This window comes from Crocodylus siamensis, chromosome 14, assembly GCF_052110815.1.
Source record: "Crocodylus siamensis isolate JL-2025a chromosome 14, ASM5211081v1, whole genome shotgun sequence".
In the NCBI taxonomy this organism is placed as follows: Eukaryota; Metazoa; Chordata; order Crocodylia; family Crocodylidae; genus Crocodylus; species Crocodylus siamensis.
The window spans coordinates 3,182,218-3,196,582 of NC_143408.1; the positions used below are offsets into that span (position 1 = coordinate 3,182,218).

Below are 14,365 nucleotides of genomic sequence, written 5' to 3' on the forward strand. Positions count from 1 at the left end.
ACTCATTGCCCCTCCTCAAAGCAGGGTCACTGCCCCTTTTCTCTGCCCCATTGAGAGCCCCTTTCCCCGGTTGAGGAGCCCCCTGCCCTCCACCTTTCCCGGTTGAGACTCATCGCCCCTTCTCAGGGCGGGGTCACTCCCCCTTTCTCTGCCCCGTTGAGAATCACTGCTCTCCCCGGCTGAGACCCCCGCCAAGACCCGCCCCCTCTCCGTAGCCCCGCCCCGCGCCGCCCCTCCGCGCCGCGAGCCCTTGTGTCCCCGCGCGGGCGCCGTCGCCGGGCCGTGCGTCGCGTCGCGTCGCGGGGCGGGGCGGAGCGGGGGGGGGAGGAGGGGGCAAGATGGCGGAGGCTTCCCCGCAGCCGGGGCGCTATTTCTGCCACTGCTGCTCGGCCGAGATCGCCCCGCGCCTGCCGGTGAGCGCGGCCCGGGGCCGGGGCGGCTGGGGCCGGCGGCCTGGAGGCGGGGGGCCCGGCGTGGGGTGGCCTGGCCGGGGCCCGGCCTGGCTGGGTCCGCCGGGGGGCGCGGGCGGACACGTGGGCACGGCCCGGGCGGGGGTTTGTTTCCTGGTGAAAAGAGGTTTGACATTTCAAAGGAGGGGGAGCGGCATAACGGCTCCCCCACCCCGAAGCGCGCCCCCAGGGCTGGGGTCTGCGGGCCCGGAGCTTCCCCTGCCCCCGGCCCGGGCCCTGCCTGGCGGGGGAGCGACTCGCACGGAGCCGAAGGTGGAGAAACGCAGCCCAAAGCTTCGCCCCGCGTCGTCCTGCTCTTCGGGGACCCAGCCAGGCCCTGCCCCTGCCCTTGCTGCCCCCGAGCCGGCATCGCCGTCCTGGCCTGCTTAGGAAACGCTTCCTGGCCCTGGCAGGGTCCAGGCCCGGCGTGCCTCGCAGACGAAGGCTGGGAGGGACCCCCCAGCCCAAATGTTTGCCCAGCTCTGGGGAAAGGAAGGGGGACATGTCGCGGGAACGACTGGTTTTGAAAAGATCGGGGCCCCGGGAGCCGCCTGCTCATGTGCTGCCCTGGGAGCGGGTGTTTTTGAAAAGATCCGCCACGGCGAGTGGGTTGCAGAGGTGACGGGTTTTGCCTCAATGGGCAGTCGAAAACAGTGGGATTCATTTCGGGGCAGTGGCGGCCTTGGGGCGGGGCAAACCCGGCATCCTCCCGGGCCTCCGAAATGTGGCAACGAATGTCTGACTTATAGGTAATTAACATTAAGCCTCTAAGGGGCCCGCCGCACTTTAGGGGGCCCCCAAAATTTTGCAAAAAATGCCCAACTTGCTTATTGGTCATGAAAATCAAGCCTCTAAGGGGCCTCCCGCAGTTTAGCCGGGGCAAAATTTTGCAACTTGCTTATAGGTCATCAAAATTAAATCTCTAAGGGCCCCCATACACACTTTAGGGGGCCCCCAACTTTTGCAAAAAAAGTCCGGGTTGCTTATAGGTCATCAAAATTAAACCTTTAAGGGCCCTCCTACACTTTAGGGCCCTCCAACATTTTGCAAAAAATGCCCAACTTGCTTATCGTTCATCAAAATCAAGCCTCTGAGGGGCCCCCCACACTTGCGGGGGGACCCACAATTTTACAACTTGTTTATAAGTCATCAAAATTAAGCCTCTAAGGGACCCCCACACTTTAGGCAGGCCCAGCATTTTGTGACAAATGTCAGACTTGCTTATAGGTCATCAAAATTAAACCTTTAAGGGCCCCGCACACTTTAGGGGGGCCCAAGATCTTGCAACTCATGTCTGGCTTGCTTATAGGTCATCAGAATTAAGCCTCTGCGGGGCCCCAAATGACTCTCTTGCCCAGGGGCCTAATGCCACCCCTGTTGGGGGTGTTCTAGTGATCTGAGGGACCTGTTACGTTTTAATTTGTGCTTTTGAAATAATTGAAGCTTTTAAATCAGTGGCTTCTCAGGCTCTTGCAGCTCCCTGTTCAAAGATGGTCTTGGTACTTCTACCCAAGGACTAGATTAAAATAAGAAGTGAGACTGTTTGAAGCATGTGGGTTTTTCCTTTTTTTTTTTTTTTTTTTTTTTTTTACCTCTTCTGGTTGGTAATTCATGAGCTGACCAAGGGAAAGACTAGTTATTACTTGACTGGATGACTTCAGGGAAATTTAGCACGTTGTAGAAGATGGTGGTGAGTCATTGCTGAACCGGGTGCCCCCGCATGGCTTGACGGTTTCTGTGCTACTGGAAGGGTTGCTTCTGAGATGCTGGAGCTCTTGCAGAAGTTTGAAAGACAACTTTTGTGGCCAGATCCCAGCAAGTACTGACACATCTGCCTACTCTTTCACCTTGGAGGTACCTACCTTCATGTAACAGATGAAGTGAAGCCTTTTTTTAGGCATCTGACAACTAGGTATCGTTTGAGGGCTAACCATACGATACACTCCTGTTCAACACATTCCAGATGGAGGATGCTTAGGGAGCCTTTATGTTGCCACTGGAAATCCTTTCTGATGCATTGGTCACTACCTTGTGTGAAACCCCGAGTGCGATGTCTTTAAGCCTTGGAGCTAACCTTGCAGAGGTGAAAGCAACAGTTGCCTGTCCCCAACCTGGTCCAAATCCAGGTTCAGTTCAGCTGATGCTCAAGAAAGTAGCCATGTTGAAGGTCCAGATTATTGAAGCTGCTCCTTCTGACAGCAAATTAAGCTGCCCGAGCGAAGCTGTTACTGTGTGTGCTACAAAAGGAAAGATTTTAGCAGTTTGAGGGCCAGTAAACTTGGCATTTGTGCTTGTGCTGTTCCAGCCTCCAAAGAATTTGCTGATTGTTGTTTTCAGAGTCGTCCGTAAGCAAAATATATATATATATATATATATATATATAAGTACCTCCCCCTAACAGGGAAGTCGAGAGGAACAAACCACTTGCTCTCTTGAGCAGGGTTGCGGTCCCTGGGTGTGGATTAAGCTGGTTTTATAAATTCTTAGCTGCATGGGGCAACTGGTGGAAATGGAGCTGAGTGGAGATTATGCCAAAGAGCAAAGGAACTGATCTGATTTTGTGTGTGCGCGCCAACCCCATGCAGGGCCTGGAGCGAAGCAGGAACTGTTCTGCAGTGCAGACGATTGCAGAAATTTGGTAGACCCGATCATTGGGTTGTGGCAGATCTTGAGAGCTTTGTGTGGACGAGGAAGCAGCATTTTTTTGCTCTTAACCACTTTGGCCATACTTAGCAGCTGGGTGGTGTCTCAGTAACACTTTGTCTTCCTGAGCAAGCAGGGGCAAGATCAAATGTCTGTCCAGCATTGTGGTGTGTAAACAGGGCCTTATGGGAAACTTCCCCCCTCTCTTGAGGAGAGATCACAGATTTTGTCAGGGTGATCCCAAACCATTTGTGTCTTCATGAATCAAGAACCTTGAATCTTAATCAGAATATCTTTGTTTTAGTAGGCAGAACAATCCCACAAGCAGAAAAGGGACGGGTATGCAGCAGCTACGTTTTTAAAGCAGATACTAATACTAAATAAAGTCAAATAAGTGAGCTCCTGCTGTTAGCCCCTATGTCCAGCTTAGATTCTGCTTAAGTAATATTCTGGCCTGCCTTTAAATATTCTGTATGGGTCCGGTGGGGCATGACCTAATTCACTTTCTGTCCTAAAATGCACTGCATTGTCCGCTGTTTGGAGTCATGGCTTGGCAGTGACAAGTGAAGTGATTTCTTCATGTGATCTTAAGTACTTAAATATAGGGTTTCTTTTGGCATGGAAGTATGTTCAGGTTCCAGAAAGAGTCATTAAATATGAGCTCTTGGCCAAGTATGGGAATAACAAGAAAGACGGGTATAGACAATTCAGTCTTGAGGAATCCTGCTACTGTGGTTTTGGTGTAAAAAAGCTCAGTCTTCAGTAGTATAAGTGACGGCTGATGGTCGCAGGTCTCCCTGATGAATAGAGGAATGGGGGGAATAATTCTAGTGTGTGTGGTACACAATAATTTGCTGGCGTCTCCTGGAAGCCTCTATGTGGTGTAAAACCCAGACTTGATTGGTAATTGTTTTCCCCTGTAGTTCTCGCCAAGTGCCAGCAACTTTATAATTAACATGTGCGGAAACTCTGACAGCTTGCCCCCTCCAACCAACCAGCCATTTTGAAATGAATGCAAATTCACGCTGCTTTGCCAGGAAGTCTGGTGGTTTTGCTTTCACTTTGCCCGCAGCTTTGTCAGCATTCGTTAGACCGCCTTTATCTGAACAGCTTCTAAAATCTGCTCCAAGCAGCTCAGTAGCTTGGCTATGGAGATCAAAGCAGAGGCCAGTAGTTTTCAAATGTCTTGACACATTGTGCTATATACTTGCACATGGTCTCTAACTTCCATGCAGTCAAGAGCAGTTCGACTGTGATTTTACAGCAGTTTTCCTGTTTGCATCTGGTTGGAAGACCAGCCTACGGCAGATCTCTGTGGCATTTTGAGCTGGTGGAAAGAGGGGGGCACCCCTTATTCTGTTAAGTAGGGCTCAAGGATGGTTTTTATTGAGGGGTAGGAAAGAAGCGAAACTTCCTGCAATCAGAAAGCACAGAGTGAACGTTTGGGGAGTCTTCAAACTGGAGGATACGAGGGAAGAAGCTCTCTCAGAGACTAGCTAAGCCTGCTCAGTCCGAAGAAGAATTACAAGGGAGGGGCTGTAAAGCAGTAACTGGAACAAGTAGCATTTTCTTTGGAGCAGTAAACTTCCTTCATTCCCTCTCTTGTGGGTTGTTTGTGTGATCGGAGTCAGATGAGACCGGTTTTTAATTAGTCCTTTCACTTTTGTGTGGATGGGGTTGCAGGTCGCAGCGCACAGGGCTATGATCCTGTGTCCTACTCTCTTTAATCCTTAAAGCTGCCTACTTCCTTCTTGTCAGAACGGTTCAAACCAGCAGATTTCTTGGGGATTTAAAGTACAATGGAGGCCAGGATGTGTGAAGCACCTCGTGGCTTTGGCTCTTAATGTGCTGCATACTCGGCCCTGCCGGGGGCCTGTGCCCTGAGCCTTTGGCTAGCTGTAGCATCTGCGGGGGGTTCTCTCTATTCTGTCCGATGGCTAGTACTGTTTCTAGGGTTTCATAGCATCCGCCTTTCTCATGTGGTTTTTCTTTTCTATAGGACTACATTTGCCCGAGGTGTGAGTCTGGTTTTATTGAAGAACTTCCTGAGGAGCCAAGGTAACGCGCTGCTTTTGAAAGCTGCCACTAGTGCAAACTCAAGGCTCTTCTGTCCTGTTTCTATATCCTGTGCTTGGGTTTCGTATCCCATGGCTGCTACTTTGGTGGCTCCTACCAGCATTCGGCTTTTGCTGAAAACTTTGGGGGCCCATTTGCTCGTACCATTAAGGCTGAACTCACATAATTTACATCCATGCGTAAGTTGGCCCTGTTTCCCAACCATCGTGGTATGAGGCATGGTATTTTGGCTAGTTGTTCATGCAGAGGAGGTGGGAGAAGCCAATTCTGGCTCTACAGCACAGAGAATCTCTTACAGCAGTTGCACTGTCTGTAGGGGTTAGCAAGTAGGAGAGGTATTCTTACCGCTGGGTGGTGTGGTGCAGTGTATGCTCTTAAAAAGCAAAGATGCAGACATAGTTGTAGTACGTGAGGACAAGGCAACATGTTTTTTTTCTAGGTAAAAATACTTTCCATACAACCCAGTACATCTTCACGGCACTGTAATGGAGTCAGAGGCAGGTTGGTACCTGGTTACACGTAAGATATTTGAGTGCTGACTTGTAGAGACAGCAGCTCTGAAAGGTGGCTGCATGTCAGCAGCTCTTTTGTTCTTTGACATACAAGCAAGACTTTGCTCACATCAGTAGAGTAATTAGGTATTCCTGTAACTTAAGGCAGCTGGTTTTCCAATGATATAGAACGGCCCACCTCCACTAAAAGGCAGCATTGGTCTGATAGCCTAATCTTGAGTCTGCATATCAATCCTAGCAGTGTCAGTGACTTGATCCGACTTGGTCTCTGCATCATCATTTGCTCTGTTATTAAATAACGATAAGCTAGTGCAGGCGTGGGTAATGAGGACCGAAGGATGTTCCTACAGCTCTTTGCAAGCATGCAGCCAAGTGATGCTAATGATTCTTTTTCAGTTATTGATCAGGGTTCATCCCCTGGTCATGTGACTTTGCAAGACAGACAAGTGGATTTGTTTCAGTGGGCTGGCTTACGACGGCACTGTTAAGCCATACTTTGAATTGTAATACGTAGCTACATAGCGCTCGCTTAAAGCTTTCCCGGTGCTCCAGGGGACTGAGCTGCATTGCAGAAGGGCATGGCAGGTAGTGGTGAATCTTTAGGTGCTGTGTTACAGATGGTCTTCACCAGCAAAGTTGCTACTGTGCAGCTAAAGTGGGAAGACGTGTCTGAGGGGGGCAGGGGGGTCTGAACATAGGAAGAAGGGACTGCAATAAAAATGCTTCATACCATAATGTGTGCAATTATGGTGGAGAACAGCAGCTGATGAGAACATAAATCCCTATGAAGGTGACCTGCTATGCTGGCCGTCTGTCTGTTCTCCTTGCTGAGGCCGCATTCCTTGCTTCCCTCCCTTGAAAAAGCCTTTCCCCGTCACCTGTTCCAGCAGGCTGGTATTTGTGAAGCTAACTGATGCTGTTTGCTCTTCTCAGGAATGCTGACAACGGGTCCAGCTCTTCCACAGCGACCAGCGATCAGAGCAGGCATCCGTTCGAGGTGAGTGATAGCTGTTTCACGGCCCCTCCAGGTGTGTGCGCCTTGGACTCTGCCCACCGTTTGGGGCTAGTATCATCAAAGTGCCACTATGGAGATGCCTGTAATATGGTGGTGTTGTCAGCAGGTTCCTTTTTTAGTGCTTCTGGCTCACATACCCAGTCATTGTTAGGAGGGGCTATGCTATCGTATGTTGAACTGTTTGCCAGGGCGTTGTGGTGCAGTGGTTGCAATTAAAAAGTCAGCAATTAGCTGCAGCAGTCACACATTGTTGGTTCCTATTGCTGTGCTTAATTTTGGCCTGTGCTATTTATTCACCATGGAGTTGCTTCTCAGCCTAAGCCCATCTGCTACATCTTGATGCTGGTTGGTATCAGCAGAGAGTGGGCTGCTGTCTTCGGAGGCCTTTATGAGAACCTCAGTATCAGTAGGAGAAGAAAAAGATTAAGCCCCCTTTTTGTAACCAGCCTGCCTTCTTGCATGTTTTCCGTACAGAACGTGGATCAGCACTTATTCACCTTGCCACAGGGGTATGGCCAATTTGCCTTTGGGATTTTCGATGACAGCTTTGAGTTTCCTGCTTTTGGGTCCAATGTGCAATCTGAAGACAACAGGGATACGGAGAACCGGCGGGAGAGGGAGCACCAATCTCGGCACCGATATGGGGCCCGGCAGCCCCGAGCCCGTCTCACCGCACGGCGTGCCGCTGGCAGGCATGAAGGAGTTCCCACGCTAGAAGGGTGAGAACAGCTTCACGGTGCCCTGCTCAGTGATGTATTATCTCTCTCTAAGGAAGATTCTGTTCCTAAAGACTGTTTTTAAATAGGCCTGTCGGGGTTGGTTAGCCTACATAGATGCCTGACTTCATCTTACTCAAACTGCTTCTTCTGGAACGGGAGATTTCATCCAGGATTAGAGCCCTTAATTTGGCTTTGATCGTGAATCAAACTGACTAGCTCGGCTTCATTTTCATGAGCTCTACAATACTTAAACCTGCAGCTTCTTCCTCCCAAGGAAAAGACTATGCCTGGGAGATTTTACCCTCAGGAGCTGTCAGGCTAAGCAGGCATTCATGTGCCCTGTTTCTTTTCTTTAAGAATATAGTCCATTATGTTCCTTGGAAGGAGAGTGGCATGAAACTTTCCTGCCACTGCTGGATTTCTCCTGGGCATCGCTGGCCCGATGTGCGTTGCAGTCGGCGGCTGGAAATGCTGCTGTCATCAGTGCTAGAGAATAAGTGCTAGAGACTTTTCTCTTGAGTATGCCCCAGAGGCTCCTTCCTGCCTTCACGTTGGAAAGAGTCCCTCTCCAGCTAAAATCCTCCAAGTTCTTGCCACAGGAAGAACTAGTCACCAGTCTTGCCCTCGGTTTTGCCCCAACTAAGGCCAGATATCTTTCTAGCTACTATATATATATATATTCTAGTTCTTACGTGGTGTTTAATATTGTTGTCTTTCAGAATTATACAGCAGTTGGTGAATGGAATTATTGCACCTACTACCATACCGAACCTAGGAATAGGTCCTTGGTGAGTTGGAGCGACAAGCTGCTCCTTTTGAGGGTGTTCTGGCTTACAGCCGTGGCAGAAACTAATATCCTGTTGCTTTTCTTCTTGAAGGGGAGTCTTGCATTCAAATCCAATGGACTATGCCTGGGGTGCCAATGGCTTGGATGCAATTATTACACAGGTAAAGCTGGCCCCTCCTTCCTCATGCTGCTGGGGAGATGTGTGCAGGGGTTTGTACTGAATCAGAGCCCTGTTCTAAGAGTCTACATGAGTTGACAGCTGTCTTGGCTGGTGGAGAGTGAGAATCCAATTCTCCTCCAAACCTCAGCCACCCACATAAAAAGATGTTTTCCTAGGGAGTTTGCTTAACACTGCCTTGCCTGTGCTGGTAATGTCACTTGTTTCTTGATCCGTCCTACTGAAATGTATTGGCAGGAGGCATCTCTTTTTCATCTGCTGCCACTGAGGTTTTTTGATACCTGTCCTTTAGGAAACAATCTGTTTGAGAACATGTAGAAAGAAGAGTATGATCAGAGGCATGTTTCAGTCTGAGCTTGGCATGGGCTGAAAGTCAGGACTGTTTACCTGCCTGATGCAGCTGACCTGTTTTTATAGCTATTTGTGATTTAGCGGGGTAGAGGGGCCACTTCTGACTGTACCCATCATATGCATACAGTGGTTTTCAACCCAGGTACCCATTAGAAAAGTGACAAAAACATTCAGAGAAAACTTGCCCTGTAGTGTGGGTTCAGCCTGTGGAATTTGCTGCAGCGAGCAGAGTTGGAATGCCACACAGTTTTATAACCCCGATGTGACAGCATGCATGTTGAATCTCATGTTGAGAGTTGCCAGCTGCTGGGCTGAGAACACAAGGGAACCTTTATCCCTCCACGCAGTGCTACAAAATCACCCGTATCCATTGTGATGGATGTGGAATTTAACCTGTGAAATGCCAGGAGTTAGGCAGCAGTTAGATGTGGGCAGGGACGGATCTAAGATTTTGAAAAGGAGGGTGCAGATGGTATGGTGCATCATTCCATATAACACAACATGCATCTTTCTCCAGGTAAAAAGAAACAAGAAGCTTTACTTGTATACTAGGGGCCTAGAGCCATAGTATTCATTTTTAAGATCAAAGCTAAAACAAATGTAACTTTATTGGAATGAGTTAAAAACAGTCTGCTGGGCCGTGACATAAGAGCAGCTTTACCTGGAGCATCTAACAGGCAGCAGAATTGCAGAAGAAAGGCTAGTTTGATTAGTAGAACATCAAGAGGAGGCTTGATAGTCACCTGGCTGGGGTCATTTGACCTCAGTCCTCTTTCCTGCCAGGGGCAGGGGGTCAGACACGATCCATTGTGGTCCCTTCCGACTCTACGGTCTCTGAAAGACCATGGAAAAGAGGAGAGGGTTATTTACACTTGTGGAATGAAGAGTTTAGAAGGAATTGGGTAGATGATAATAAACCATCAAGTCAATAGATTCCCTCACTGGTGCTGCCAGTGCGATGCAGTTGGTTTTAAACTCTTTAGGTGGAGCAGGAATCATAGAGGGGGTGCAGCTGCACCAGTGCATTTCCCACCCCCGCAGACCTGCCCCATGACACGGGTTTGCAGGGGAGGGGGTGGTGGCTCAGTGCTGTGTTCTAGCAGATTCCCATGTTCCATCAAGCCTGTTTCACGTTCCTGTACTTTCTACCATCTTTTTTCTTTCAGTTACTAAATCAGTTTGAAAATACCGGACCGCCTCCAGCAGACAAGGAGAAGATCCAGGCCCTCCCCACCACTCAGATAACACAGGAACACGTAGGTATGTAGCCTGCAGCCCTCAGCAAAGTGCTTTGCAAAGCTTTTGTTTGCCTTCTGCTTGGGCTTTTCATTTTTGCCTGCTTATTTCTTGACGGCCTAAAGAATTCAGAAGGAAGAATGAAGCAGGGCTCTCTTCGTGCAGAAAAAAAGAGAGCTCTGTAAAACTGATGGATTTGCAGTGGGGAGTAAACCTGTCTCATTTTGTAAGAGCTGGGTGTGGGTGAATGTCGGAGAATTCATCAAACAAGAGACCAAGACAGTCTGTCTTAAAAATGCAGAGCCTTCAAGAACTGCTGGGCATCCTCCATTTTAGGGGGATTTTGCTCTGCTATAGCTTGTTGGTAAGAGTGGTATACTCCAGCTCTTGCTGGCGCACTGCTAGGTCTTGCTGTCTGGCTGCAGCAGGATTAGAAGGCAACAGAGTAAAAATGCCAGGCAGCTGCCTGCCTGCGGTAGTGTGAGGTTGCTCTATAGCTGTCAGTGATGTGACTTGCATAAAAATGTTAGCCATGAATAACCATTCAATCTGTCATTTTCAGCATAGCCTGATGCCGGACAGAGTTACCCAAATACATATATTTGCATAATGCATAATCCGCGTACCCCAGCAGACTGAGGGAGGGAACAAAAGGAGTGGGGAGATTTTTGGAATAAGTGGAGTCCCAGGTGGTGGGGTGGCAGAGGAAATCTTTCTACCTGGTAGTGTTGAGACTGGGAGGGGCAGTAGCCAGGCGAGCAAAGGGAGGGCAATAAGGGAATGTGTTAAAAGTTGGATTGGGGAAGGGAGCTGTCGCACTGTTCCTGAGCTGGGGGGAGAGGATACCTGCTTCAGCCTTTTTGTTCTTAGCATCCTCTCTCTTTGTGACCTGACAGATTCTGGGTTGGAGTGTCCTGTATGTAAAGAAGACTACACAGTGGGCGAAAACGTCCGGCAGTTACCTTGCAATCATCTATTCCACAACGGCTGTATAGTCCCCTGGCTGGAACAGGTTAGTTACACTGGAGCGGGGCACTTTGCTCCAAGGGGGATGTTATAAAACCCAGGAGTTTTCCTGGCAGCGCTGTTCTAAGTAAATGTACCTGTGTAATGCTGATGACGCCCAAGCACAAATAGCCTTTTGACCCGCTGAGGAAGGAGGTATTTGGGGTCAGTTTACACTGTTGTTGTGCTGTTCCCAGGTCTTCATTTCTAACGCTTTCTCCTGTTGTTTTTTTTTTTTTTTTTTTAAATCCCCAAAGCACGACACATGCCCAGTGTGCCGGAAAAGTTTAAGTGGACAAAACACTGCCACAAACCCCCCAGGACTCACAGGGATGAACTTCTCCTCGTCCTCCTCCTCCTCTTCCTCCAGTTCACCAAGTAATGAGAACTCATCAAACAACTCTTGAATTGTAAACCAGCCCTCTCCCCATCCACCCCTACCCTGGCCCTGTGCGCTTTCCAGTGCCCTTCCTCCCTCCCTAGCCAACACAAGCAACTACGGGCCTCCAGAGCAGAGTGAGGGTGGGGTCAGGGGTACGAGGGGAGGAAGCAGAAACCCCCCAAATCCCCCCTTCTGAGTTCTGAAGATGTCAGAGGCCTCTGGTTCTTCCGAGATGAGAAGTCTCAAGTTCTGCAGTGTGGGTGAGGGGAAGCACTCTCTGGCTGGTCGCTGCGTGGACTCTTTAACGTTGCAGTGAAAAGGCCGCCCAAGGTCCCCGAATGGAAACCTGAGGTGCTGAGATTCCGGATGGGAAGGCTGTTTGTACGGTTGTGAATTTGAGATTCCTTTTTCTCCATATCTCTTTTTTTTTTTTTCTTCTTCCCCCTCCCTCCCTGCCTCCCCTTCTGCTTTGGAATTTTTAAACCTTTGAAATGAAAGTGTAATACTATGGTTTGCTCCCAGGATTTCCAGGCAGGGAGGGCTAGCGGGCGTTAGCTAGTTGCCACCGCAAAATGTGAAGTCCTGAAATAGGCCCGACTCTTCCTCCCTTTCCCTGCCTCTGATCCTCCATTTTTCTCTTGATAACCTCACCCTTCTGATATTCGACACTGAAAGGGTTTTTATAATTTTAAATTATTACTGCTGTTAAATAAATGGACGTTTCAGCTCACTGAGAAGTTACGCATGATTTGTGGAAAAATACAGGGTAAACTCTTCTGAGAGGACTGTACTTTCCCAGTGCAAATCCAGTCTGCACTGGGACTGTGGAACCCTCGGCAGTGTGCTGTCTGCCAGCACCCAATGCCTCTTTAACCCCGGGTTCCTCTGTGACCAACGCCCCATACACACATTGCCAGCCTGCCAATCGTCGTCAGCTGCGGGACTGCAACTTTGCAGCATCCTGGCCTGCAGTTTTTTGTATTTTTTCATCCCTTCCATCCTGCCCGGTCGCAATCCGGCCCTTCTCATCCCGGATGGAGTTGTGTGGAGCATCTGACGTCAGGACTGGAAGTGCATCAGAGCAAGGACCAGACAGATGCCATCGTGATCAAATGAAATACATAAAATACATGAAGAATGACATTGGGGGGTGGGGGAGGGGAGGGGAAGAAATGTGTATATCAAAGCTACTTAAAAAAATACAGCTGATTTAAAACCTTCCAGGCATGCTTGTGAATCCGTTTCCTTAACTAGATTTAATTGGGGTGGGGAGAACCGTTTTTGTATTCCTCTTCTGTGGGGTTTCTACCGTGTGTGTGTTTGTGTGGGGCATTTTTGTTTAAAAGCTGATTCACTCTGCAGTGGGTAGAGGAGAATTCAGGTTTGCTCAAAGTTACCTTCTCATGGGTTGGGGGGGAAGGGTGCTTTTCACTGGTTGTTTCAATCACTTGAAAGCTTTGGAGAAGAAACCCGTACAGCATCTGTAAGGGCTTTCCGGGCTGGCCTGATGAATAAAAGCAACGTGTACGGGCTTCCAGGGGGAAGTTGCGCCACAAACACAACTTCAGGATTATGTGAGTGACAGAGTCCAAGGATCCCCCTGGAAGGTGGCATGGTGTTTGGTGTGTACTGGAGCTGCGCAGGCAAAGAAGGGACCCAGGTAGGGAATCTATTCTGAATCCTAGATGCTGAGTGGTGCGTCTTAGAAGGAGACAGACGTGAGTTTCTGAAGCAGAACTCGGGATTCTCTGATCTTATTCGTGAGAGCTGGCAGTGTTGATCAGTTTGGCTCCAAAGAGTCCTGGAGGCTTAGCTGGGGTCCTGGGTGGGGGTGTGTGATGCAGTGTGCACTAAAGGTCTGCAGAGAGGTGCATGCATGAAGCAGAGGGGACAGGAATTCTGCTAGAGCAGCTTTTCTTGGATGGGGTCTTGTGGCAAGACACCCTTTCTCCAAGTGGCAGGAGGCATGTTTCATAGTTTCTAGGGTCAGAAGGGACCTGAACAGATCATCAAGTCCGACCCCCTGCCGTGGGCAGGAACGAGTGCTGGGTCATAATACCCCACGTTAGATTTTTACCAGGTAGACCCTTGCTGCTGTTGTCAGCCTGCCGGCTCCCTGCGGCAGTTCTGCGCGATGCCGTTAGGTGGAGCCAAGAGACCAGGAAAATATTTTGGGAGCTGCGCTGGGATGATAAGGATGATGCGTTCCAGCTGCAGCCTGTCACCTCTTCTTTCCGCAGGGTGTGTCCTGGCAGTTGGACGAGCTGTGCATCTACCTGAATAACCCAGCATTCCTGGAAAGGCTTTTTATGGGTATAGGGCAAATGGGTCAAAGGCCTGATCTGTCTCTGACTGGTTCAGGGTGTGAATCCTGGGACCCAGCATTGCCCTGGGTCTGTGATGCCCATTTGCACAGGGACTGAGGGGAGAATCCAGTCTGTAATTCGGCTCCTGTTTGGCTCTTGCCACACGGAGCAGGGAAGCAACACTGTCAATGTTAGGACCAGTGCTCTTTCTCCCTTTCTTTCCACTTTTCTCTGGGAATCTCCTTTTGTCCCTGGTGCATTCCCTTCCTTTTGGTAAGCCCAGGCTCCCCACCTCTCCATTACAGTCAATCCCTTCCCTTCCCAGCAGTGAAGCAGATAGCATTGATTGTCTAAAGTGTCTGAGTTAATACCACACTGATATTAGTGATAACTGGCTTCTGTCCCTGGGTTGGGCAGTCTGCAGGTTTATGTATTGGAGCTGTCTGCATCAGTTAAATCCTTGTCTCTGCAACTGAGAGGGCTACAAGGCTTTCCCAGATTTGTGAATGAGCTGGAGGGCCGAGTAATAAAGATAAGTCACAGAGTAGAGCTGCCCTATAGCTGTATGTTTGATGCTTGCTGCTGTAGGACATCAAGTGAGCTCAAGGTGTTTGATAACCCTGTTGCAGTTCGTGATCATTAACAAATGCCCACCTGCCTCCTGTCCTTTGCACCCAGTTTATCATCCGCTGGGACAATGAGTACC

The 14,365-nt window shown here is 49.3% G+C and overlaps 1 protein-coding gene across 1 annotated transcript; it reads left to right on the forward strand.

The window, feature by feature from the left end:
- The first annotated feature begins 321 nt into the window (after window positions 1-321).
- Window positions 322-12,083, forward strand: RNF126 (ring finger protein 126). The gene is made up of 9 exons (XM_090027678.1): window positions 322-413; window positions 5,092-5,150; window positions 6,614-6,677; window positions 7,170-7,414; window positions 8,134-8,202; window positions 8,293-8,362; window positions 9,897-9,990; window positions 10,863-10,978; window positions 11,229-12,083. Exons 1-9 carry the CDS (start codon window positions 339-341, stop codon window positions 11,376-11,378), a joined length of 942 nt encoding a protein of 313 aa, XP_089883804.1. The 5' UTR covers window positions 322-338; the 3' UTR covers window positions 11,379-12,083.
- The last annotated feature ends 2,282 nt before the right edge of the window (window positions 12,084-14,365 follow it).